This window comes from Boleophthalmus pectinirostris, unplaced genomic scaffold (genome assembly GCF_026225935.1).
Source record: "Boleophthalmus pectinirostris isolate CB_2022bp ecotype Guang Dong unplaced genomic scaffold, ASM2622593v1 HiC_scaffold_9, whole genome shotgun sequence".
Lineage (NCBI taxonomy): Eukaryota > Metazoa > Chordata > Actinopteri > Gobiiformes > Gobiidae > Boleophthalmus > Boleophthalmus pectinirostris.
In genome coordinates, this window is record NW_026571541.1 from 24,605,807 (window position 1) to 24,630,214 (window position 24,408).

At 40.3% G+C, this 24,408-nt stretch overlaps 3 protein-coding genes across 6 annotated transcripts in view; all 3 read right to left on the reverse strand.

Moving 5' to 3' along the window:
• Nucleotides 1–9: 9 nt before the first annotated feature.
• LOC110174298 (transient receptor potential cation channel subfamily V member 1-like) lies at nucleotides 10–7,228 on the reverse strand. Of its 2 annotated transcripts, XM_020940378.2 has the most exons (15): nucleotides 6,192–7,228; nucleotides 4,315–4,472; nucleotides 4,091–4,246; nucleotides 3,867–4,004; nucleotides 3,490–3,794; nucleotides 3,245–3,421; nucleotides 2,989–3,144; nucleotides 2,823–2,918; nucleotides 2,671–2,741; nucleotides 2,438–2,603; nucleotides 2,306–2,372; nucleotides 1,857–2,173; nucleotides 1,505–1,629; nucleotides 1,191–1,288; nucleotides 10–631 (listed from the first exon to the last, which is right to left on the reverse strand). In XM_020940378.2, the coding sequence occupies exons 1-15, from the start codon at nucleotides 6,317–6,319 to the stop codon at nucleotides 555–557; spliced, it is 2,235 nt and encodes a 744-aa protein (XP_020796037.2). In that variant the 5' UTR covers nucleotides 6,320–7,228; the 3' UTR covers nucleotides 10–554. The 2 variants fall into 2 exon arrangements, with proteins under 2 accessions (XP_020796037.2, XP_055003668.1); XM_055147693.1 differs by lacking the exons at nucleotides 4,315–4,472; nucleotides 6,192–7,228 and having other exon boundaries at nucleotides 3,867–4,008; nucleotides 4,091–4,203.
• Nucleotides 7,229–7,556: 328 nt separating this feature from the next.
• LOC110174456 (protein sel-1 homolog 3) lies at nucleotides 7,557–18,589 on the reverse strand. The gene is made up of 22 exons (XM_020940559.2): nucleotides 18,459–18,589; nucleotides 16,877–17,339; nucleotides 15,823–15,949; nucleotides 14,941–15,065; nucleotides 14,687–14,802; nucleotides 14,505–14,566; nucleotides 14,291–14,423; nucleotides 14,048–14,180; nucleotides 13,832–13,969; nucleotides 13,526–13,728; nucleotides 13,262–13,441; nucleotides 12,842–12,961; nucleotides 12,205–12,345; nucleotides 11,218–11,280; nucleotides 10,967–11,140; nucleotides 9,466–9,593; nucleotides 9,304–9,387; nucleotides 9,133–9,223; nucleotides 8,962–9,049; nucleotides 8,228–8,337; nucleotides 8,026–8,153; nucleotides 7,557–7,955 (listed from the first exon to the last, which is right to left on the reverse strand). Exons 1-22 carry the CDS (start codon nucleotides 18,510–18,512, stop codon nucleotides 7,823–7,825), a joined length of 2,994 nt encoding a protein of 997 aa, XP_020796218.2. The 5' UTR covers nucleotides 18,513–18,589; the 3' UTR covers nucleotides 7,557–7,822.
• Nucleotides 18,590–19,031: 442 nt separating this feature from the next.
• stim1a (stromal interaction molecule 1a) overlaps nucleotides 19,032–24,408 on the reverse strand; it is a 41,976-nt gene continuing 36,599 nt past the window's right edge. For 2 of the 3 annotated variants that reach the window (XM_055147682.1, XM_055147681.1), the window contains 2 exons: nucleotides 23,177–23,240; nucleotides 19,032–21,648 (listed from right to left, as the gene is read on the reverse strand). In XM_055147682.1, the coding sequence (XP_055003657.1) occupies nucleotides 21,135–21,648; nucleotides 23,177–23,240 (578 nt within the window). In that variant the 3' untranslated portion in view covers nucleotides 19,032–21,134. Of the gene's footprint in view, nucleotides 21,649–22,864; nucleotides 23,241–24,408 lie in introns of all 3 variants that reach the window. The other variant, XM_055147680.1, reaches the window with a different exon arrangement.

Sequence of the window (24,408 nt, forward strand, 5' to 3'; positions counted from 1 at the left end):
GACAAAAAGTGAATGTTATTATAAAGGTAAGAAAGTATTATTTTATTATGAGCTCTTAAAGCATTTCAGTCATGTGACACTGATATCTGCTTTGACAGCAAATGTTAAGTGAACAATAGGCTGCCACTAACCATCCTTTTAGTAGTTGACTAGATAGTAATATATATTTTTTTGATTAGTTGACTAATCAAATGATTATTTTTTTCAACCAAATAAAGTTGAAATATGGTGACTAAAGGCTTCCAAATATAGAGAATATTAACTAAGTGTATCATTGATGAAAATCAGAAATAGTTTATTCTTGTTTGATATTTTGATTTAACAATGTTACTGTCTTTGTTATAAAAAAATTATTTTTGTATGTGTCTTAGAGACTGTAGAGTCAAGATAACAATTATCGTTATCCAAAAGTATAACCACAAATTATAGTCAGCCAGTCAAGATTAGTCGATTAATCATTGCAGCCCTAATTAACAACAGTCACTATGTGAGGATCTTGAATGTACCAGTGTACAGCTTGATGGTACTGTGATGATACTGTGATGTGAGCAGCATTAGGATTGGACTGTTTGAGGCTGCTGGCGTCTGGCTCTTATTCGGTCCATGAACGGATGAAGGCGCCATCTGTTCCCTGGAACATGAAAGGGAAGCATAAGGTGATGTGTGTGCCTTCCAGAAGTATATGGCCTTGTATCTGCTACAGTTTGTAAGGTGCAAATCCCTGCGAAGAACTTATGAGGAAACTGTTCCCATATGTATATGGTGTATATGGCTGTTTATGCATGTAGGTACTGTATATGTGTAAATTCATGGGTTCATGAATTCAGGGATCCTTCCCGATTTGAAGGACTTGGCATGGCAACAGTCCTTTACATGTATAGCAATAACAATATTTATAAATATGTAAATATTTTAAAATAGTATATATTTTGTTATAATATGTGATGTGTGGTGTACCTTGACAGTGGGAGCTGTTGGTTTAAGTTGGTTTGAAGCTCACGCAATCAAGTTTAATTCATGTCAGCAGTGAAAAATATGATATACTGTGTAATAAAATGTGTTCATGTGTTTCAGAAGTGAAAGTTGTGTAAGTGAAGCAGTGGGTACAGACATGTAGCAGTGGGTGTGTCTTGCCTGCATATATGTGCCATGGTGCATGTGGAGTTTGGTGTATGTGGGAGGTGACCTACTATTTGAAGTTGTGGACTGCAGGACGTCACTGCCTGGGTCCTCCTCTCTATCAAAATACATATTTGATCGCCACTGGGTCCATTGAGTCTCTGCCACTCTGAAACCAGAGCAGCTCAATTTGAGTAACTGGGTTTAGGTTTGTAAAAACAATGTCCATGGAGCTTTCAATAAATGCAATTAAAAAGTAATACTGAGGGTTATAATGTAAAAATGAAGTTAGAAACTATTCTCTCTACAGTATGTGCACATTCACAGACCACACAAACTTATTGAGCAAAGGAGAGAGTTATCTTCACTGTGCTGGAGGAAATACCTTAAAAATCTTCGATTTTTGTCCCGTTGATGTTTGAAATTGACAGTTTTTGACACCCTAGAGCGCAGTTTATTTAATATACACCTTGGGAGAGTTCTCTCCATGTCCAAAATTGTATGAGACCTCTGAAATTAAACAAAACAAATGCATTAAAATGTACATGCATACAGTATATGCTAATGTTTTTACAATTTAGGTGGTTTAACAGCTTAAAGTGTGTTACTGTATGAGGTCTAATACAGACATTTATAGAAACATAACCTCCAGCCTGTTTCTGTGTATTTGAGTATAAGCTGATGTGTAAATCGCCCACTTGTGAGCTGTTATGTTAAAAATGACAGCATGGTCTGACCTGCAGGTTCCAGATGTTCTCGCTCTCGCTAGAGATCCTCTCCACAGTGTTGCCCATTATGGCTATGAGCATGTTCAGCAGCAGGATGTAGGTGAGCACGATGTAGAGGATGAGCAGGATGTAGAAGACCTCTTTGTACTGGACATGGTCAGTGAACTGCAGGTCTCCCATTCCAATAGTGAACTTAAACAGCTCCAGAATTGTGAAGCGCACGTCATTGTAAGATGGTTTTTCACAGAGGTCCAGAGGGTGCACCACTACAGGTTCTGTCTCATTAAATGGCTCTGGTGGGACATCTTTTATAAGTGACATAATAGCTAGAGAGAAAAGAGAAGGAGGAGAAATTAAATATATTTGGACAAAGCAACAATTAGTAATGACCACCTATTACCTAGCCTATTTAACATTCTAGTGCATTTTATATTTAGAACTCATTCATGAATACCAACCAGCTGAGAAGCCAAAGAGGAAGACACCATAAACAAACAGGAAGTGCAGTATATCCCTGAGGATCATCTACAAAGAGAAAACAAGATTTCAGATTCATGTCAAACGTTGCTGCTTGCCTTGATGTTTCTCACCCTCTGCATCATCACGTTGTAAATGCCCAGTTGTTTGATTCCTCTAGCATAGTGTAAAATGTTGACCCAGGACAGAGCCAAAGAGATGACCTGCAGCCCCACATACTCCCTGAGTCCACTCACATACAGAGGAACACAGAACACGAGCAGAGTGCCCTGGAGGAAACTGAGAGGAGCACACAGCCCATCAGTCACTACTAAATGATCCACATTAATCTTACAATGGCACCTACAAGATAATGTCACTGAATCCATCTGTGTAGAGACTGCTGAACTTGGGAGGGTTCCTCTTGAAAATCACTACCTGTGGTTAGAGGTTAGACATGTTACATGTGGTCATTGTACAACAGCCTGTATAACACATAGGGGTTTTGGATTTACTCACTGCTCTGTAAAAGAACCAGAGTCCTCCCAGCACACTGATGACCTGTCCAGTGCTGCGCAGGTAGTCATCAGGAACATCCTCAATGGGGAACGGGGGCTGTGGGCCCACACACAATGATCTGAACTCAAACCTCTTCACCAAAAGTCAGAACATTCTCATGTCTTACCTTTCCCTCCTTCCTGTTGATGGCCACAGCGGTGAAGATGCTCAGGTAAACCATGTAAACCAGGAAGTTAAAAAGAAACAGTTTGGAAGCAAAGCCCTCCCACTTGTCCTCCAGAAGACTGCGCAGAGGCTCCAGCTGCAGCATCTCTGTGCGGTTCTAGGACCAGAACAAAACACATTTACTTTTGTAGTAGAGTAGTGTTCACACACAACTGTTCACACAAGTGTACATGTAATAATAAAATACTGTGTCTCACCGGGATTTGGCTGCCAAATATAACTATCTCCAGCACTGAGTTGTCTTCATCTGTGTCAATGGAGCTGGTGTCATACAGAGACGAGTGTACTGGCCCATACACCCATTCAGTAAACTTCCTGGACAGAGGACGGGACTCTTTGTCCATAAACTCCCGATGTAGCATGTGCTTCAGCAGCTGCCAATCACAGAGCACACATTAGACCAGAGTCAGAGACAGTGCCCCTCTCTGCCCCTCATACATACCCCTATGCGGCCCAGCTTGGCAGCTAACTTGAGAGGTGTGAGTCCCTGGTTGTTCTTGATGTCCTCCAGGCGAACGGGGCTGTCCTTGTGCAGTGTGTGGTGCTCGGTCAGAATCTTGTCATACATGTATGCGATCATTTGTGTGTTCTCAGGGCTGTTGTCTGCGATCACCACCAGAGCGTGTAGAACACTGTTGCCCTCGGAGTCTCTGTCCGTCACCTCAGCTCGTCTGTGAGGGTTGTCCAGGAGATAAGACACCATCTCAGGCTGGTTGGTGCAGGCCGCCAGCGACAGAGGCAGCTCCCCTGGAACACACGATTCAAGTTGTTTTAGTTCAGGATCGGAGCATCAGTGATTGACCAGGTTTAGGAACTCACCAAAATAAAACCCAAATCCTTCATTCTGCTGAAAGAACTTCCCATTGGCTTTGGCTTGCACATCTGCTCCCTTCTGGACCAACAGCTTCACATGGTCCAGACTCCTCCTCTCGATGGCCACATGCAGCGCAGTCTGCCCTGTCTCACACGTTTTAAAAGGATATATGTATGATATATATGAGTAAATGCCCACATCATCAGCATTTGCATTTTTGGCTATCCACCTTTGTAACACCAGTCTGTGTAGGATGCATTGATCAAGTTTTGTAAATCTCCAGTTTTCTCTGCAATGTCCAAGAGCACTTCAACAGTGTCATTTTTGTTATCTTCAGTTAGGTTCAACAAGGCCTTCAGCAGTGCAGTTTTCCCATTGGATTGATCTAAAAAAAATTAAGAACTTTTAGAAACGTCTCCAAAAGGGTGTGTCAGATGAAAATGCAGTACTAGCCTATGAACTCAGGGCTGGTGAGGCATTTGTTGTTGACTGTCAGAAACTCCAATAGACCTTGGAGCTTTGAGACGTCACCACAGGAGGCAGCTTCAAACACACGCTCTTGGGAAAACTCCTTAGTGCATTTGGCATCCGTACCATCCTGACGTCCTGGACTGAAAACAAAATCATATTAATCACATCATCAGGGGCTAATTCTTTATTTTATCTAAGTTAAAACACTGCACCGCCAACTTTAAACTCAGTACTACAGTTCACAGTACTTCTTGGTTCCAAGAAGATCATCCAAGATGTCCACACAGTTCTTTATATGCTTGGTTATTCCTGTTACTATTAACTTAAACTTAGACTTAGACAAACTTTATTGTTCCACAAGGGAAATTATTTGGACACAGTAGCTCACACATAACAATATATTATAATGACAAAGATTTAAAAATATGAATGGTAATTATAAATTATAAATAAGTAGCAAAAAAGACAGCAAGAGACAGATGTCAGTAAGGCATAACTATATAAATGTAAATGTACAAGCCAAAATAAAGTAGAAAATAAGTAATAAAAATATCTCAGATGTATACAAGAAGTTGTGAGGAAAAACGGTGCAAAAATTATGTTGACTGACAGGACATAGGGTCATCTGTCACATAAGGGTGAGTTGTTGTACAGTTGTAGGGAGTATTATCTGTCCCTCTATAGTCTGTTGCCGTGTGTGAGCAGGAGTGTCCATGATGAAGAGCAGTTTGTATTAAAGCCTTTGAAAATTACTTAAGTAACTCATTAGGTAGCTCTTTGCTGCTAACATGTTTGATTAATGACCTCATTCCAAATAAATGAATCAATGATGCTTGTAATAGGCTATGTAATGAATAATAGTCCTTCAACGCCTATGTTGACATAATACACATTGACATATGAAGCCTAACAAAATTAAAGTTATGCTATGGTTTAAATTAAAGGTGCTCTTTGTAGCTTTTCTGGCACAGAGTCCCCCATCTGCTTGACTCCTGAGAAATATTATTTCTTTATTTCTTAATTATTTCTAAACTAAACTAATAGGCCTATCTATCTTTTTCATTAGTCGTATTTACTTCTGAAACAGACAACAAACAAAACATTCTGCATAAAACAATATTAACTTCAAGCAGGTGGCGCTGTGTGGGCAGACCATGGATCTATGGCATTGTTACCCAAAGACTGGGTCGTGACCCTCAGGTGGGTTGCAAGAGAATTTTTGGGGGTTGCCGAGTCATGATCTGCATGTAGGTCTGCAATTCTGACACATTTTACTCACTAAAAAAAAAAAAAAAAAAATTGACTACATATAATGTCTACATAGGCGATTTATGGATACCTTTTATTGCTGGTTCAATGATTGTTTTTCATTGTTTAAAACTTAAGTAATACTAATTGAGAGACACGATCATTCAGTCAACAGTAAAATATTCTCATTAATGTTCAATAATGGTCAAATCCACCTTTATTTTGTGATTTACAAATAAGGTCTATTGACTTGGGTTGTGAAGGTTTGTGACTTTTAAAATATGGGTCCCCAGAAAAAAAAAAAAAACATTTGGGAAACTGGTCTATGGGGTAGATTCTCCATCAGAAAAGTTACACAGCTACACCTACAAGGACTCATTTTGTCCTGGCTAATAATCACCATTGTTGTCATGGTGATTATTAAACATTATCACCTCCACAAACTTTTTTTTATCTGAATATTGCAAGTGAAACTTTGATAGACCTACTCAGTTTTAATCCTGTATCTGTTCTGTTTTTTGCTATCTCCAGACTCTTGTTTCCTGCCATCCAGTGTCCAACTGGATCTGAGGCACCCAGTTCAGGTTGGACCACTGACTGTGGGCTCTTACCTGGTCTGATTGATATTGGTGTCCATGGGCGTCACATCTGAGCTCTCGCTCCATAGAAGCCATGCCAGTCCTTCTGTATCCTCGTCCTCTTCCTCATCTATTTTTTCCCTTTGCTCCTCTATATCCATTGTATAGCCAAGAGAATATTTACTGACATGAAACTGACATGAGTGTTGTCGTGTAGACAGTGTGTGGAGCAGTAGGGCAGGTACTGAAACTCTAAGCCACAAAGGTGTGGTGAGCTGCGTTCACTTGTCATACTTGTTATGCCCCTCCCTTGTCACAGAGCATTCCAGTTATTGTTACAGTTATTTCCTCGTATAAAAATGCTGTGAACATTTTCCATTCACACATGTACACATGTATGTTCGTCTATTACATGGGAGGTAACGAAGCAATCGTTGGAAGCTGAACAATGAAACAGGAACATCAAGTTATAATTTATGCTTTTATAATGCTATGACGTTCCTTATTTAGGGTGACCTGACATCCCTATTTACAGTCTCAGTTTTGAGCCCTGTGTCTTCTGTCACAGCAGATTTATACAAAACCAGTGATTTGTCCCCGTTTCATACAAGACATGTCCCAGGTGTCCCCATTTTTGACCAATTTGATACCCACCAACAGTAAAGAGGGAAATATATGGGCACATGTTTCTTGTCTAAATACAGAAAGCTGTGTTTGAAAATGGCCAGAAAATTCATATCGTATACTAATTCACAAGTAAGTGGAGAATGAAAAGAGTGCCTAATGTTCTTAATGATGTGCTATTTTCACAATTTTATTATTAGTTTTCTTAAAAGGACTGCCTCTGCCCCCATAGATTCATATGTCTGTGGAAAACATGGATTGTGATGAATGGATTTATTAGCATTATCATTTTGAGGATTGAGCTCCCTCTGCTGGACTATAGTGAGATCAACAATGTCAATATTTATGTGAGAGCCAAAAAGGGCGTGAGAGACAGTTCCTCCCACAGAGGGACTATAATTACTGTATGAATTTGATAACCATAAAAGGCTTAGACAAACAGCAGTATTTTTATTTTACTCACTGAATACATTAAATACAAAAAAAAGTATTGTGAAAGAAAATGGAAATACCTTCAATAGCATTTTGTTACTTTCTGCCATTGCAAATACAGTACGTATTTAGGTCCATGTTTGTTCTTAGTGTCAGACTTCACCGTGACTTGGCTGTGGCTCTGGTCTCACTCCTGTGCTGGGGTCCTGCGTCTCTGCACATTTCTGCTCAAGAGCAGGTAAAGTGTTGGGGCCAAGGTCGCTACCAACACACTCCAGTACTGTGAAAACAAAGGATTAAAACTGCAAGCAGGGATAAAGGGCCCTCAAACCACAAGGGATCAGGTCACGCATCCGTGAAAGGGCTACATCATCAAATCCTGGCCCATAGTGTTCTGGGAAATATGCAGTGTACTGAGCTAGGTGAGATATGACCTATTATATTATAAGCATTTTGTTAAATGCTATGTGTTTTGTTTTTATACCAATTCAGTATATTATTATTCTAATGAGTCTTTGCCTCACTGGATAAATTTAACATTTCCTAACCTTATTAATTATGATTTTGGTTCACCACAACCCCAGAAAAGAAACAATAAAAAAATATCTTCAAATAAAAGTTTTCAAATTTGCCTGTACCTTTATGGAAGCACTGTAGTCCTCATGTAGCTCCTGTAGGTAGACACTGAGGAGAATGAGACTACAGGGCAAGAAAGAGTCTGCGTCATCCGAATCTCTGCACCTGAGAGTCAGAGAGATAAATGTGCTATTTTGTTTCCCAAATGTGTAAATGCATTTACCACTTCACACACTTTTGATACAAAGCCTTCAAGATCACACTCTGGTCTGACTGGTACAGCTTGGAAAGGCCCAGGTCACTGAGTACGGACAGCGGCAGCGTATAGCCCTCCTCCACCAGGCGCCCGAGGTTATAGAGCCCCTAGAATATGGCACAGGTCAGATGTCAGTGTGTCAGGTGTGCAGATAGGACCGGTGTGAGCTCAGAGCACAGACCTGCGGCTGATTCCTCAGAGCTGCTGCTGTGTACATGTGAGTGGCAGCATTCACATCCTTCTGTGTGCCTCCATGGCCTTGGTACAGCATGTCTCCGAGCTTTATCAAGGCTGAAACGAAACACAAGCACGCGTATTTAGACAGTACACAGTAACAACAATCATCTGGTTTATCTCCAAGCTCCTCGATCTCATTATGACCAGTTATACATTGGGCTAATGGTGGATAAAACATGGAAGTGGGACCATTAACCATATCTCAGTGACACAAATATAGCATTGCGAGCCACTTTATTAAATTGGCTGCATATGCTTTTCCTCTTGTGAGCCATCATGAGGGTTGTGAAGGTTAATGTCAGGACGTATCACATTTAGTTTTTGGTTTAGCTGGGACTTTGCTCCCACATTTTGACATTGCGTTAACAAAGGCTTATCACATTTTGATATTAAAATGCACCAGAAATTATGAAAAAAAAAAGCCTAGTGTTTAGAAATTATCCTGAGGGAGGGTACAGTTGTTGTGAACAGCTGGGATTTGGATATGACAGTGTGGTTTTAATGTTACTGAATGTGAATCGCCAGTAGATAAGGGTATGTGGCATTTAAGTTCAGGACTCCAAATACAATTTTTTCTTAGGACCCTCTGAAGTTCATGGTCGGCCCAGATCATGTAGAGTAAAAGATCCCTGTCAACATCTTTCAGAGCTGGTTCACTGCTCAAGTGTTACTACAAACCATAAGTGTGCGGATTTTCACTCCTGATGGTGAGATTATAATATTTCCACATACAAGAAGAAGCAAAATCTGGATGCAGAAGGTGTTCCTGTTAACAACAAAAAAACATCCTTATAAGCGCTCTGGTGTTGTCTGGTTGATATAGGCATTTAATATTCTGTGCAAACTCACTGTATTCTGTTCACATAAATACGCCATGTTAAACTGAGCAACTGCAAAACCGCACTCAGCTGCCATCAGATAGAACAACAGAGAATGAAGCCTGGACAAAGAAATACATTATTAGTCTATATGATGAAACATTATATTTTGAGCTATGGTATCTACTACAACATTATTTACATGTCATTCTTCAAATACGAGTCCAGTCCTCTCCATAGCACTCTGCCCAAGTATCCATTGTGCTCAGCGGCCCATTTTGACAATCTACAGACAGGGAATGACTGTGCTTTTATGTGTACACTTTTAAAAATGACTTTGTTTTTTATAATGTTGCAGGCTCACCTCACAGCATCAAGCGGTTTTCTGTCCACATATGCAGGCAGCCCAGTGGTCCAGATTTCGGCCACCAGATTGGCTGCTTTGATGTGGCCTCTGTTGGCTGCCTTTAGGAAGAACTGATATGCTAAAAACTGTAAGAGGAATCAATAAATGACATATAGCAATGTAATTAATGCTCAATATAAACTAGATTATTTAACATATGTTTTTTACACTTTTTAGTATACTAGTTTTCCATTCATGAAGTTTGTTTCTGATGCCTTCTGACTATTACTTTACAAACAATATTAATACAGGGTTGTTTCTAGCTTTAGGGGGAAAAGCTGCCAAATTACTGTGGAGTGATTCAATTTGCAGTATTGTCAAGGAAGAATTTAAGGGCCCATATTATGCTACTCTGAGCTATGTTATAATGTTGTATAGCCAGGCTGGTGTCACCTAGTGCCTCTGCTCAATTTAATTTCTCTCCAGCGCCTAGGAGAGGAATCGGAATACACTAGACGGTTTGCAAGAACCCCAGAAGTTGTAGACCGTGCACCGGCCAATCAGCAAAGAGCTGTGAAGCCATGACGTCAAACTCAAGCACCTGTCTGGGTCCCTTTTGTGGTACAGCACAACAGTAAACAAAGTGGTCGAGATGGAGGTAGACAAAGACATACATTCTGTGTTGGCAACGATTCCAGAGATCGAGGATTTTCACTTTGTGCTTTGTTTGCTGTTGTGCCGGCAATTACTTGGACACCACTGAGCGTTCCAGTGCATTACATACGTCACAACCAAATAGCAGTGATTGGGTAAATAAAAAAAGTTCCCGCCTACTGTCGAGCGAATGAATCCTAATGCTGTGAGGTCAGACTGATTCCACGAAGTGAAACTGGCTAAATATTGTACCCTTATCATCAAAAACATACATGGAGTTGTGTTTTGCTTCATTCACACATTTAACACACAATGTAATGTCATATGGTAATACAGGAAGGGCCCCACTGTGTTTTTAAACTCTATAGGCCTTAATTAGAATCATTTGTATGATTTCAGCCGTAGAACTGCCAATCTCTACTGAACTGAATGTACATAAGTTGCTGTTATGTTGAAAACTACAGCTTCATAACATCACAAGATAGAACATTTTGAGCTTTGGAAATGTAGATAGACTAATAATAAAGGGTTACTCAGTGTCTGAATGAAATATAAGACATCTCCAGGTATGTTTTTGAGAAGGTAACAGAATTATAACATGGCTTGAAGCTCACAAGAGTAAATTTTGTGTAATTTCTGAATTTGTATGCCTATGCACAATAAGTAAAAAAGAAGAATTTACAACTAACAGTAAAAACTAATTTTCTTATCAAGATAAATCTTCATCTTTGGGGGTCCCTGAGTGGATATGAGGCCCATTGCACGTGCATAGTCTGCTTAACTAAAAACAACCCTACTCAAATAACCAGTGCACACATTTTTGGTATTGACATTTTTTCTCTACTGAAAATGTTTTGTATGTGACCTTGTTGGCTGGTTTGTTTGGGTAGTATCCCTGTAAGTGCATGACTCCCAGGTTCATAGCGGCATCAGGACTTCCCAGGAGGTCAGCGCGCTCCCACAGCTCTACTGCCTTCACGTAGTTCTTCTCATACTGCTCGTAGTACCAGCCCAGAGCGCTCAGGGCAGGAACTGAACCCTGGGGAAGGTATAAAGAAGGTACTACAGCAGAATCACAAAACCAATTACTGCATATACTGTACCAGCTAAAATTACCTTGTCCATTGCTTTCTTGAGATAAAAGACCGCTTTGGGAATGTCCTTTTCAACTCCTTGGCCCTATGAAAAATTAGAGTTATGTTTTTTTTAAACTAATATTAAGTATGTGCCTTTTTACTAAACACAAGTACCTTATTATTAAAGGTCATATTTTACACAGAACTGACTCTTGTGCTGTTATAATGCTGTTACCTCATCAACAAAAATCCTGAAGTTGTTTTTTTGTTTGTTTTATTCACATGTTTGATTAACCCTTTCCAATGCTCAAAGTGCTCTGTTCTACCTTGGTATTATGAAGCGATAGTTTTCAAGTTACCTTTTGTTCAGTAGAAATTGACAATTACAGGGCTCAAATTATCCAAATGATTCTAGTGAAGGTGTATGGAGTTTAAAAACACAGTGGAATGCTTCCTGTATTACCACATGACATGACAAGATGGAACAAAGAGAATTTGAGAGAAGAACTTAGCCTAAATATGCAGGGTTTGTCTAGTTTGTCCAGATATGTTTGTGATAAGGAAACATTATAACATAAATCAGAAAATAGTGTAATAAAATGTAATTTAAATGATGTGCCTTTTTTCTTTGTATTTTATCTGTGTCTCCTGGATGCTATGGACATATATAAGTGTGAAATATGACTATAGCTTGTATCTTGTTATTACTGCATAGGTATGTTCTATATTATGCCATATCACAACATTAGGATCTTTTTTTTCTTTCTTTATCTTTCTTTCTTCTTTTATCTTTTTTTTTAAATAGCTTTATATCCTAATGGTATCATGTGACTTAATCATGTGTTGCTGGTCTATTTAAAAGCAGCTGGCAACTTTTTAACTATGTACACCTTGAAGAAAGTTTCTCATGGCCAAAACACATTTATTTGAATTTAATTTCTCAGATTTTTCCTTTTGTTGTCTAAAAGTGATGTTTTTTTTGTTGTTATATTACTAGTGATTTTAGGTTCAACAGTTGGGTACCGACCTGTAGCAGAACTATGCCATAGTCGTACATAGACACAGGGTCCTCGTGCAGCTCAGCTCCTCTCTGATAGTGCCCCACAGCCTTTTGAGGGTCACTGGCCACACCCTGCTGACCCCAGAACAGCATCTGCCCCATTCTTTGCTAAAAGACACAATATAAACTCATATTTACTCTTTTGAAGGTTGGTAGTTTGATCACTGCCATTGTGTCCTTGGACAAGCCACTTCTTTAACTATAAATAACACACTTTCTTTTAATCTTTATGTTGCAGTTTTGGAAAGAATGGAAAACCACAGAGAGCACTCCCTGCATACAGATCTGCACTCAGACGATACCATTAATTATTTAGGCGCTGCAGAAAATCTGTGTTCCTTTTCACAAGTCACAAGATTGTTTTGACTGATGTTTTAATTAAACACACCATAAGTATGTTTTAGTGTAAATAAAGCCTAATCGAATGAGTATTTAAACTGATAATTATTCATAAACATTTCAAACCCTCACACAGAAATGTACCCTTTTAAAATGTTTTGATAACTGCTGTTGATTCCCCTTCATTTGGATGTATTCTAGTATTGCTGAAGTATTTTAACATTGTATTTATGTGTGTGCATGTTGGTGTGCAGTAAAATGTCACCTCAGCCTGTGCATCTCCTTTCTGAGCCAGGAACTTGAGCCACTGGAAGATGTGGTGCTCTTCAGCGGTCTGCTGCTCCAGCACTTCCTGGTCAGTCAGATTAATGGCCTCCACTATCGCCTGAAACAGCAAATTCACAGAGTTTAACAAATAAACTCATTTCAAGTTTGATTTTTTTCTAAATCAGTGATGCTCCTACCAGTGCATCCCCTAATAAAATATAGGTATAATACATACCTTTCTACATGAAAAAATAATAGCTTTGGCACTCAATCCACTCATACGTGTTCATTTTAAGCCAACAATGAAAATGGTTTTGATATAAATATTTCATCTATGCATATTTTATAGAGTTAGCTGAGAATACTCTACTGTCCCTGACTTATTATACAACTCTAGTTCTTTGAAAGGTATAGTGACCTGCTGAGCTGAGGGGCTGAGGCGGTCAGTCACAGTCTGCTCGGCAATGTTGGAGTAGTAGGCATAGGCCAGGTCTGGGTCTGTGGGCAGTCCAGAGAGACCATAGAGATGGAGGAAGCCCAACCGCAGAAGAGCCAGTCTGTGGTCCCTCTGAGCTGAGAGCAGGGACAGGAGCCAGGACTACAACACATGTGGTCAGACTGTAAAGAAACATAAACAAGGGCATTCTAAGGGCACTCTAATATGTCAGCTCATGTTTTCCACCTTATTTGAGCTTGGCTGAATCCCCAGTCCAGAAGAGTAGAGGGCAGCAGACAAGTGCAGGGCAGTGGGCTCATGTAGACAGCCAGCCTGCTTCAGCCGAGGCAGCTGTGTCCGAACAGAAGAGGGTGACAGAGAGACGCCCAGCTTCTGAAGGGACAAGTGGAACAGAGCCCGGCCCACAGTCCTCACAGTCACTCTGCCTCCTAAAACAAGAGCAAGGTGCACATTCAGTACTATGTACAAGTATGCTCTGTGCTTGTGGACAGCAAAAGTGCATTGTCTGTGCATACATCTGACTTGACCTACCTCTTTTAAAGACTAAGAACTCGGCCACTTTTGTAGCATACTTTCTGTTTGCAGCCACAGCCTCCCCGTCCTCACACTGAGGCCCTCCAGCCTGTCTGTAAGTCTTCATGTATTGGTCATAAGCATCTATACAGCTCTCTGGGGGAAAAAAAAGGTCTTACTTCACATGTACACTTAGTTCAACAGCTCCACCTACAGGCCAAAAATGCACAATACCTGTGTGAGCCCTCTGTGTCTTCTGTAAATATTCACTGATTTTCACACTCAAATGGTGCTGAAAGTCCTCACACCTCTGCAGCCAACTGCTCAGATTCAGTGTGTGGATCATTTGTGGAAGTTCTGCTACAGTCTGTGAGAGAAACACACTTAAGGTAAAGCATTCAGACACTAGAGTACCCACAATATCCACAGTGCCCACAATACCAACAGTACCCACAGTATGCACCATGCTCACAGTACCTTGGCATATTCAGGGATCCTGTTGCGATAGAACAGCAGTGGTCCAAAGAAACCCTCCACTGAGCGGATGTACTTGCCTCCTCCAATCACAAAGTAGCCTTCAGTGTCGTCCATCATCAGGTTATGATTAAAACTGAGAAGTATACACAGCATAAAACATAAAGCATTTGAGGAAACACCATATAACACCATATAAATCACTGCAGCCACTCACAAATGCAGAGCAGAATAGACTCTCCTCTGGTCCTTCTCCAAGCACACCATGAACACATACACCTGGAGATAAGAGAGTTAGCGTGTTAAACGTCTCATACAATTCAAATACAAATACAAACTCCAGAAAATACTATACTATGACAGAAGTAACATTATTGAAAACATCCAGAAGGTGCTAACCATAGTTCCACGTAACTCCACTGTGATACGGCACCACTGTCTCAGGGGGACTCTAAAGGGGGAGAGAAAGGCACTGGACTGTTGACCGTATCCACTCATCTGAACATGCAGCTGACCTGGACACACATCACCAAACTTATTATTTCTTTGTAGACAAGCAGGTGACACCACAAAGTTACAATGTCAAAAATTTAGACAGGCAGATAGATAGATACCAATAACATACAAGCCCAATGTGAGATTTTGAGTTTTACCTGAGGAAGTGAGGAAGAGCGCAGGAGTGACGTAATTCTCATGACGGTCAATGTGATGGAGCACGCCACACAGTCTCTGCTGGCTGCACGGTTCAGTCACCAAAAGCCACAAGGAAAACATACACCTGTGAAGAACGTAAATAAGGAAATGAAATGAAACTGAACAGGACTGAGTGAGCTCATTGGGGCTGTAGGTCATTTAGTCAAGTAATCGGTCAATGGTGTCTTAAGTTAACCAAAATTTGTGTTAGTCAAACAATTAGTTAATTAAATTAGATTATAAACATTTATATGGGACAAGAAGAGAGAGAAAAAGTGAGTGAATGAGTGAGTTAGCTGAAGATTTTGCATTGTTAGGTATTTATATGTAAAAATGCAAATTAAGCTCATGAATAAAGTGTAATCTGTCTTCATATGAATACATTGTTTTCTTGCACTTTTTTTTGTATAAATGGCTTTTTCTCTATTAACTGCCGTGCCGTTGTGTCTTGTGATTATGTTTTGGGTCAGGTATATAATAGTTTTGAGTGCTTTTGATTATTTTATTTTAATTATCAAGGCATGTCTCAAGCATAGACTGTATAAAGCAAAGAAAATACAAAAATAAATACACCAGGATCATAAATTGTGGGTTAATATGAAAATTTTAAGACCAAACTGAAGTGCCTGACAGCAGCAGGTAATGAAAGGGGCACATTTTTTCAATACAAAGTGAATTGGAGCTGGAGTTGATGTAGTCGGAAGTGTTCATGTTCACATGTTCAGAACGTGGCGGCTAGTGGGTTAGCTATGTTCATTTATACACACAATCTATGATCTTAAGACAATTAAGATTTTTTTTTGTCAACCACAGTCCTACAGATCAGACTTATCTGCTCATACCAAGGAAAGGAGAAGGCTTTAAGTCTGAGGTGCTCCAGGAGCTCATTGTTAAAGGGCTGCAGTGTCTTCGTGATGCCAAAGTGTTCCCCAGTGGCGGCAAACACCGAGGATAGAAGAGTGACTGTCTCTGAAGAAAAACACACACAGTTGGAGATGTATTACGTCACATGGGATCTATATCTTCAAATCAATGGCTTGAGCGGAACAGTGTTAGTACTGTCTCGATTTTCTGTCCAATTTTATTTCTGTAGCACGATTTATATAAAAAGAGTTTACAAAGTGCTGCACATTGCAACATTAAGCCTGTGATAAAACAAATTACAGGCTCCACATAAGCTTATCTTCTGTAGACCCAACTAAGCATTATAACAGTGAAAGGTTCCACACAGCAACTAGACATTTCAGTATCACACTAAATGAATTTCCCTATATTGTATTTTCTAATCTATGTTATCATGTTGTTTCCTTATCACAAACATTGTCTTTTATTTCATTCACACATGTTTAACACACAAACCCTGCACATTTGAGTTCTTCTCTTAAATGGAAAACACTGTTTCGTTTTGTGGTGTCGTGGTAATAAAAGAAGTGCTCCAATGTGTTTTTAAACTCTGTCACCATTTGGATATTTCAGCCCTGGAATTGCCAATCTCTACTAAACAAAAGGTATTTAAAGTTTTGGAGATGTAGACAGACTAATAATAAAGGACTACTCAAACGTGTGTGTTTTTGATGAGGTAACAACATTATAACATGGCTAAAAGCTCACAAGAATCTAATTTGCATAATACAGAACCTTGAATAACCTTTACTAGCCTTGACACAAATAAGCCCTTTATTTGCCCTCAAAAAATAGAAATATAAGGTGCCAAAAGTAAAAAAAGAAGACATGAATGAATGAAGTAGTGGTAAACTATTTTATGACAAACATATGTAGTATAAATATGGCGGCTTGATTCATTTGTTGTCTTTTTTAGTTGGTACAAAGTAAAGCATTTTGCACATAATAATTACAAATACTCAAAACAGCATATAGCTGAATCTTCTTCCTTACCTTGCTCCATGGGACACACCATTTTATCAAACCCATGAGCTAACTTTTGCATGTCTGCGCTCCAGCTGAAGCACAGTTTGTGCTGTTTTAACGGACGACTGTATAAGGGCTTTGGCTCCAGCGACGCCACGTCCTTCACCACCAAACTGCTCTCCCCTGTGAATGTGAGTGACACTCGCAGGATGCAGCTGAGCACCCATTGGGAGAGCATCACTGTCCCATCCGGCCGGTACACTAGCCAATCAGGAAGGACCAGGGTAAGTGAGCGGGTTCTGGGGAGTCCTGGCTCACAGCTCCAACTTCTGAGTTCAATAGTTAAAACTGAGCCAGATTCAAAAGATATGAGGCAGTGGAGGTGAACCCAGGCTGGTTGGTCACAGGAATAGAGGATTTTTAAAAGGTGATCCGGAACAGTTTCTTCTGGTGGGTTTAGGAGAGTCACTCTGTTCTCTGCACACAACATCTGGATAAAATAGTACAGAAAGGGGGCATAGTAAAATGCAAAATCAACTTGTAGCCACCGCAGCCACTGAAATGTAAATTAAATTCTGCTTGATATGAAATACTATTAAGATAAGGTGAAGCTTATCATTTCCGCAGTTTTGAACATTAGTCAGTGGTTCTAATTCTAATATAAAGCTGTTTTTAGATCAATATTGTGTTTTGTTTTATAATGAACAGAATTTAAAATGATAAATACTTAGCTTATAGTTCAATACTAAATACCTAAAAAAGTGTTATATGTGTTTGTGTACATTTACATCTCCAGTAAATATCATATAGGCTATATATAAATCAGATGTAACTGTTGTCCAGACTCTTGGTGTGCATGTAAAGCTACTGTAAGCACATTCCAAGTACTGGTAACTCTATACGACTAAACTACTATGGCTATAATATTAACACAGTAATAACAACACCTTCATTAGGTTTAATAAAGCATGACAAAAGACTTAATTCACAATGAACAAATTATTAAGAATGAAGCAACTTCTTAAGTAGGCTTCTAATGTAAGTAAGTAGTCACTATGCTTGAACTATTCGTAATAAAATATTTGTTCCAATGTATGGCATTAAACTTACATCTTGCATGTATTAAACGAGACATGTTAATGCATTAATTAGGGAGGTTTTATGCCCTACTGAGGAACATTACAGTTAATGTACATTTTATTGTCCAGGAAGGAAAATTTCTGCATTTTAGGACTCGGGAGCAGTGGGTGCTGGTCCAGATCTTGAGCTCGTTATGTAAAATGACCCACAGAGACACACAAGTAGCAGACTTTCCATCAAAAAAGTTACATAGTCTAGTCAACTCCTGCTTAACAACAGAGGAGCAGGAGAGAGTGGAGCCTTTTACTTCTGCTCTGGGGATTGAAAGACTCAAGACAATATTTGGCATAGAACTGTGCTGACAATGCATGTTCTGTCCTCTCAGTGCCAATGAGATCTTAAATCCTGTAAACTACAAACAAACCTTACAACAATTCAACATGAACCATAAACTGTGAACTTATATAGCACGTGATGTAGAGCTAAACCAGCTCATGACACTAGGAGTAAATCTTATAATAGCTCCTACCTGGATACAGAATACAAAAAGCCACACACGTATGGCCAGGGAAACAGTCTCCATACTGTTAGAGTTGTATTGTTAGTATAGTGAATGATCAGTGCACGTTTCATCTCCTGGACTGCATCCTGCTCCACCTCTGATCTTAAGTCAACAGGGGACAGGCCGGAGACAGCACCTGTACACACGCTCCTGAAAGCTTTAAAAGAGGCATTAAATTAATTAATTATAACTACAGGCCCAGTGGCTTACAGCTTACAAAATGCTAATAGCTCATGTGTTGCAGTTAGCAACGGTGAAGAGAAGCTGATGCATTTAGTCACCTTCAAATATGGCGTAAATTATCAATACATTAAACTAATCGAGTAGCTGGAAATGTCTATCTGATACGAATATTGAAGGAATTATTATAATTAGTCATAAGGTAAAAATGTTCTTTAGTTGTCCATTTGTAAAACTTTAGCATGAAATAGCGTTTCATGAGGAGCATGTCTTACCCATAAAAATACACAAGGGGGCGCAAATCTCGATGGGCGAGCATAGATTGACCAAAAAATAAAAAATAAAAATAAACACCAGCTGGATAGTTTAAAATAGTTTATTGCTTTCATGCAAGAGTGCCATAAGTCTCGGCCATCACAGGAGATGCAAAAGTACAAATATACTGTCTGTAATAATCATAAAGAAGACTTTGTTAAAAAGAGGAGCAGGATCCGCTTGTGCGATCTGCTTGGATCGTTCTAAATGTCTCGTCATCAGAAGTGTTTTCTTGTCTGGGGGGTATAAATAGTTTGTGGCATTACAGCAGATGACATGCGTCAACACAACAGTGCATTCTCCAGACGCACAGATTTAGATGGCATCCATATTTACAGCGCTCGTGCAACTAATATACAAACTAGAATGTAGAAACAGTAGTGCTGCAGTCCATTATTGTAACAGTTGAACATTTTGATTTGGTTTACCAGACCATGTGGACTTTACTTTAGATTTGACAAATACCACAATTCATGGTTATAGGTAAAACCCGTAACGAAGGAAAATTTGGAGGAACAAAATGTGTTTTTAGTTTATTTCAAGTTTTTCCAAGGTTTCTGCAGTGTAAGTTTAAAGCAGTACTGAGACACCTGTGTCGATTTCTATCTGAAGTAACAAACACATTAAAAAACAGAACTTTTAAAACAAGCCCTTTTCAGTACACAAAAGTAGTTCTTTGTCTTGATGCTTCATACTGAATCCCAGTATTTGCCAGGGACTAAAACAAATGAACACGAGCCATAAAAGTTGTAGTAAAACTTTGGTTTTGGGGTCAAAATACAGTTTAAGAAATCTAATTAGGTCTAGTAAATATTAGGGGAAAAAAGGAACTTGCACACAAAACATATGACACTTTCATTGTTGCATATTTTCTGTGTTCACCCAGAGACCACATTCATAAACAGAGCACTTGGATGAAGCTAGTACTCATGTCAATAAAGGGACAGGACACAGAGGGACACGAGACAGAGAGACAGGAGACACAGAGGGACACGAGAAACACGGGGGCAGAAGAAACAGAGGGACAGGAGATACAAAGGGACAAGAGACACAGAAAGGGACATATAAGAGAGAGGGACAGAAGAAGCAGGGAGAAGAGACACAGAGGCACGGGTTGCGCTGCAGCAGAGAAGCTGCAGGAGAGGGGCTGCGCACACACACACACACACATAAATGGGGCCTCTGTGAAGAAGGCCTTTGGCACATGACTGGTCTTTGTCCAAAAAGGAAGTCGAGGTTAGTTTCAACTTGAAAAGATAGAATTAAAGCATACACTACAGCCCATTCCAGCAGAACCTGTCACTGACAAAATAGGTTTGCTGCAAACTATTTGTAGAAAAACAAATGTTCACGTGGACCTACAAAAGATTTGCCCTGCATAACTACACTAATACTGTGTCCTCACATAGGACTACAAGGAGATTAAAGTGATTCATTTCTGATGAAAATATAAACTATACCATCTACTCAAGGTTTATCTGTCAAAACTGAGTTCTCTCATACCAGAGACCTGAGTCTATGGCTCCACCCTGTAACAGCATAGTACATTTACAGTGGGTCTTGCCCATTGCCCAAATTTGAGCACATTTCCAGTGGTATCTGAACTGGTGGCCAAATACTGAATTATTCCTCTAGAACCAAAATGTTTTTTTTTTGTTTATTTGTTGCATGTATTAAATGCATTTTTGTCTTTTTCACAACTTTGAGCATAATCAAATTAAAGACAACAATCAACGTAACTCTTAATGAGCCATTTCATCTTGGTTTGTAACCCAAGTAACAACTGTAATCTAAGCAGGTTAAGAAGAACCAAGCAAACAGGCATTCAAAGATGAGACAAACCAAAGAGGACATGCAAAGTGGTAAAGGTCCACAGGGACACACCAGTTTGAGTGGCACTGATTTCCCACTCAATAAATAATACTTTACAATCCAATATACATACTACCAAAGCCCATATTCTACAATGACCAGGAAAAGCCAGTCAACCTGGTAGGTACCAATCCTACAAATATACAAAGGAAAGAGCGCCGTCACCGGACCATAGACTGTATAAGAGAAGACTGAAGACAATAGACTGTTTATATATACAGTCTATGCACCGGACCCAAAACCAAATGACTAACCAAAATACAAGTTCACTGAGCCCTATTTCTTCTGCTTCTTGAAAATTTTGAAGGTGTGTTTCTTGCGACTGGCGGTAGACTCTGTATCGTCTCCCGTGGAGCAGCTGTCCTCCTCCACCGGGCTCTTCTTTGAGGAGAGCTGGGGGATGCGGGTGTTGCCCTTTGACCCCACCGTCACCCCCCCTTGCCCCATGGGGGAGGGGGTGTCGGGTTCTGTGGAGTTGGGGCTGAGCGAGCGGGATGACTCTGACATGTAAGTGTGGATGTCCCCGGCACTGTTGGAGCTCTCCACTCCATAGATCTTCTTCATGAGGAGGGGGCTGTCAGAGAGCGGTTCCCCCTGGCCCATGTCCGTCACTCGGCCGCCTCCGTTGGGAGTGAGGCCATGGAGAGAGACCGTGTCGTCGGCATGTCGGGACAGGCCGTAGTGCAGAGAAGTGGGCTTCAGGATGTGGCCTTTGGAGCTATAGGCTGCCAGACGGTCGCCCACTTGGGATAAGGACAAGGAGGAGTCCGAGTCAGAGCGGTTTAGGTCCCTGTACGAAGAAACACTGGTTAGAAGAGATTACAAAGCTACATACATTATGCATTACACTGTTAAAGCCACTTGTTAATGACAGCCAAACACAGCTGGAAAGCACGTCACAAGAAAGAAACAAGAAGCACTGTTAAAAACCCCAATCTATTTAAAAGAGCTAGAAAACTGCAAACATTTGTTATTTTAAGTCTATTGTCCAGTTTCTGGGCTTCAGATGACATCACAACTTTCTATAAGTCAATAATATTTCATAGAGATGGGGGGGCAGCTAAAATGAATAAAAATGTGACAATATTCGTACAATATAATCAATAGGCAAAAACTCTCTTTCCCCTCTCTTTTCCAAAACTGTCTCTTCCCCCCATCTGACATAATCACCTTCTAAAATCTGAACACTATGACTGAAAGGTAAATCTCAATTAGCTACTCAAGGAGCTTACCATTTATTAATATAATGCCATCTGCAAACAACTTACTACCCAGTCATTAAGGGGTCTTAATGAGTCAAAAAATCTATTAACATATCCACAAACATATTCTGAAAAACATTATTGTTAATCAAATGTTTATTCTATTGGGTGTTATCAAAATATGCACTCTAAAAAAAGGGAAATCTAAATTTTTAGATGGTCATATTGTGCAAAATTTACTGATATTCTAAATTTTGTTTCATTCACATATGTTTGAGGAATCCTGCAGTCTGTGTACATCTCCAAAGCTCAAAATGCTGTTCCATCTTGTGATGTCATGAAGGGGTAATTTTCAAGCTGACAGCTCCTTTTACCTTTAGTTCAGTACAGACTGGCAATTCCAAGCTTGAAATGATCAAAATGATTATAGTGAAGGTGTATGGGATTTAAAAACTGGAGCATTCCCTGTAATACCACATGACATCACAATGTGGAACAGAGTGTTTTCCTTTTGAGAGAAGAAAGGACACTGCCTAAATATGCAGGGTTTGTGTGTTAAACATGTGTGAATGATACAAAACAAAGTCCAGGTATGTTTGTGATGAGGAAACAACATTTTCACACAGATCAGAAAATAGTGTAATATGGGCCCTTTAAACATTAATTGCGACAAATGTTAAATTACAAATCTAATCACCATCACACACTAGTACCCAATAGTCTATGACACATGTAATGACACAGCAGCTGGTTAGAAGTCCCATGCGCATGCGGCGTGAGTGGAACACAGCGGGAGATGGATACCCAAGGCTGTCGCTGCATGATGAAAGCAGATTGGCCTCAGACAGAGACACATCAGGAATTGGGTCCATGGGCTGAAAAGAAGAGTGGAAGACAGCGCTGGGCAGACAGGAGGCAGAGGAGGACAGAGAAGACACAGGGTGGTTGAAGGCGGACGAGGGGATGGAGGGATGAGACACGGCAGAGGAGAGGGGGGGCAGAGGCAGAGAGTCCAGCTGGCCGAACGACTGACTGCGCGCCTGCCTCAGCATAGCCCTCGGCCTGGCATATGAGCCCTCCCCCTGCTGCCCCGGTGACACGCTACTCTCTACCAACCTCTGGGAGCCCATGGCCAGTTGTGGGTCAATGTGGCGTTGGCGCAGGGACATCATACTGGGAGCTGTGGGCACAAAACAACAATATTCAAACATGTTCCAAAAGCTCTGTTAGACAAGGAGAGAACAAGAGGGGGAAAGGAGGTCAGGTGCTGGAGTATGTCAGGTTAGTTTCATAGTTTTTCTCTCAAATAAATGCATTTCCATAAATGGTTCGCTAAAAAAGCTATCCATTAATTTAGTTTCCAGCACCTGTCTCAAATCTTCCCAAATTCACAAATGAGTAAACATCACAGACACGATGAAACAAGTCCCTTTGCTGACACAAAGAGCTAACAAACACACAGAAGTGCGGGAGAGTCACTGATGAGAATGAGGTGAAATGGCACTACTATGAACACTGCTCTGTTCCACTGAGCCGTGTTCTGCTAGCTGCTGAACGAAACTGCAGTTGTTGCTGTGAGAACTGAAGTCTCGGGCAGAGGCGGGGGAGAAAGAGGGGTGGTGGTGGCATGAAGAAATGTCCAACCGGAGTATTTCCTGCCGAGGCGAGTGTCAGGGGCGACGGACCACAGCTCACTGGCTCTCCGCTCCAGCAGCGCATCTGCAGTCAGGCCAGACAATCATGAAGGGGCTAATGGAGACAGTCACAGCAGAGGGAGTGTGCAGCAAGGCTGGCCTCACTGTTAGCTTCACTCAGACTTAATACATGCTATAGTATCAATATGGAACACACGTTTACATAAGTGTTCAATTGATCTGACCTGATGTACAGCAAATAATTTTGGGGTTGTGTTCTATATTGTTGTGTGCATAACATTTATTAAGAAATCATGTTTAGGTTGTTAACCATGTTGACAACTTGAAATACAAGCTAAGGTAAACCATTTAAATCTGGCAGCCTTCTCAAAGTTTGGCAATTCATTCATTCATTTACTCCAGACAATGGTTGTAAAACTACTTCTGTAGACACAGCTGCCCCAGGGCAGACTGACTGCCAATCTGCACTTAACTCTACACAACCACAACTCACTCAGGCGGCACATTCACACAGGCAAGGAGCTCGCAGTGTCTTGTACAAGAACACAGTAAGCATTTATCAGAGCTGGGATTGCTTCAAACCAACTATCCAGTCATAAGACGCTACTTGCAATTGGGGCTTTAGCTTCTCACCTTTGGCTACTCTAGTACTTAACAGCAGCTACAAGACCAATTTAAGGAAACAGCAATGAC

What these genes read in the sequence shown, in the direction of transcription:
- LOC110174298 (XM_020940378.2), bottom strand. Translation starts at nt 6,319, where the DNA reads ATGGATATAGAGGAGCAAAGGGAAAAAATAGATGAGGAAGAGGACGAG. An exon ending in CCAAGCTGGGCCGCATAGGG is followed by an intron (nt 3,422 to 3,489) that starts GTATGTATGAGG and finishes TGTGATTGGCAG; the next exon opens with CTGCTGAAGCACATGCTACA. An exon ending in TCAACAGGAAGGAGGGAAAG is followed by an intron (nt 2,919 to 2,988) that starts GTAAGACATGAG and finishes GTGGGCCCACAG; the next exon opens with CCCCCGTTCCCCATTGAGGA.
- LOC110174456 (XM_020940559.2), bottom strand. Translation starts at nt 18,512, where the DNA reads ATGGAGACTGTTTCCCTGGCCATACGTGTGTGGCTTTTTGTATTCTGT. An exon ending in ATGGCATAGTTCTGCTACAG is followed by an intron (nt 11,281 to 12,204) that starts GTCGGTACCCAA and finishes AATTTTTCATAG; the next exon opens with GGCCAAGGAGTTGAAAAGGA. An exon ending in AAACCGCTTGATGCTGTGAG is followed by an intron (nt 9,388 to 9,465) that starts GTGAGCCTGCAA and finishes CCCTGTCTGTAG; the next exon opens with ATTGTCAAAATGGGCCGCTG.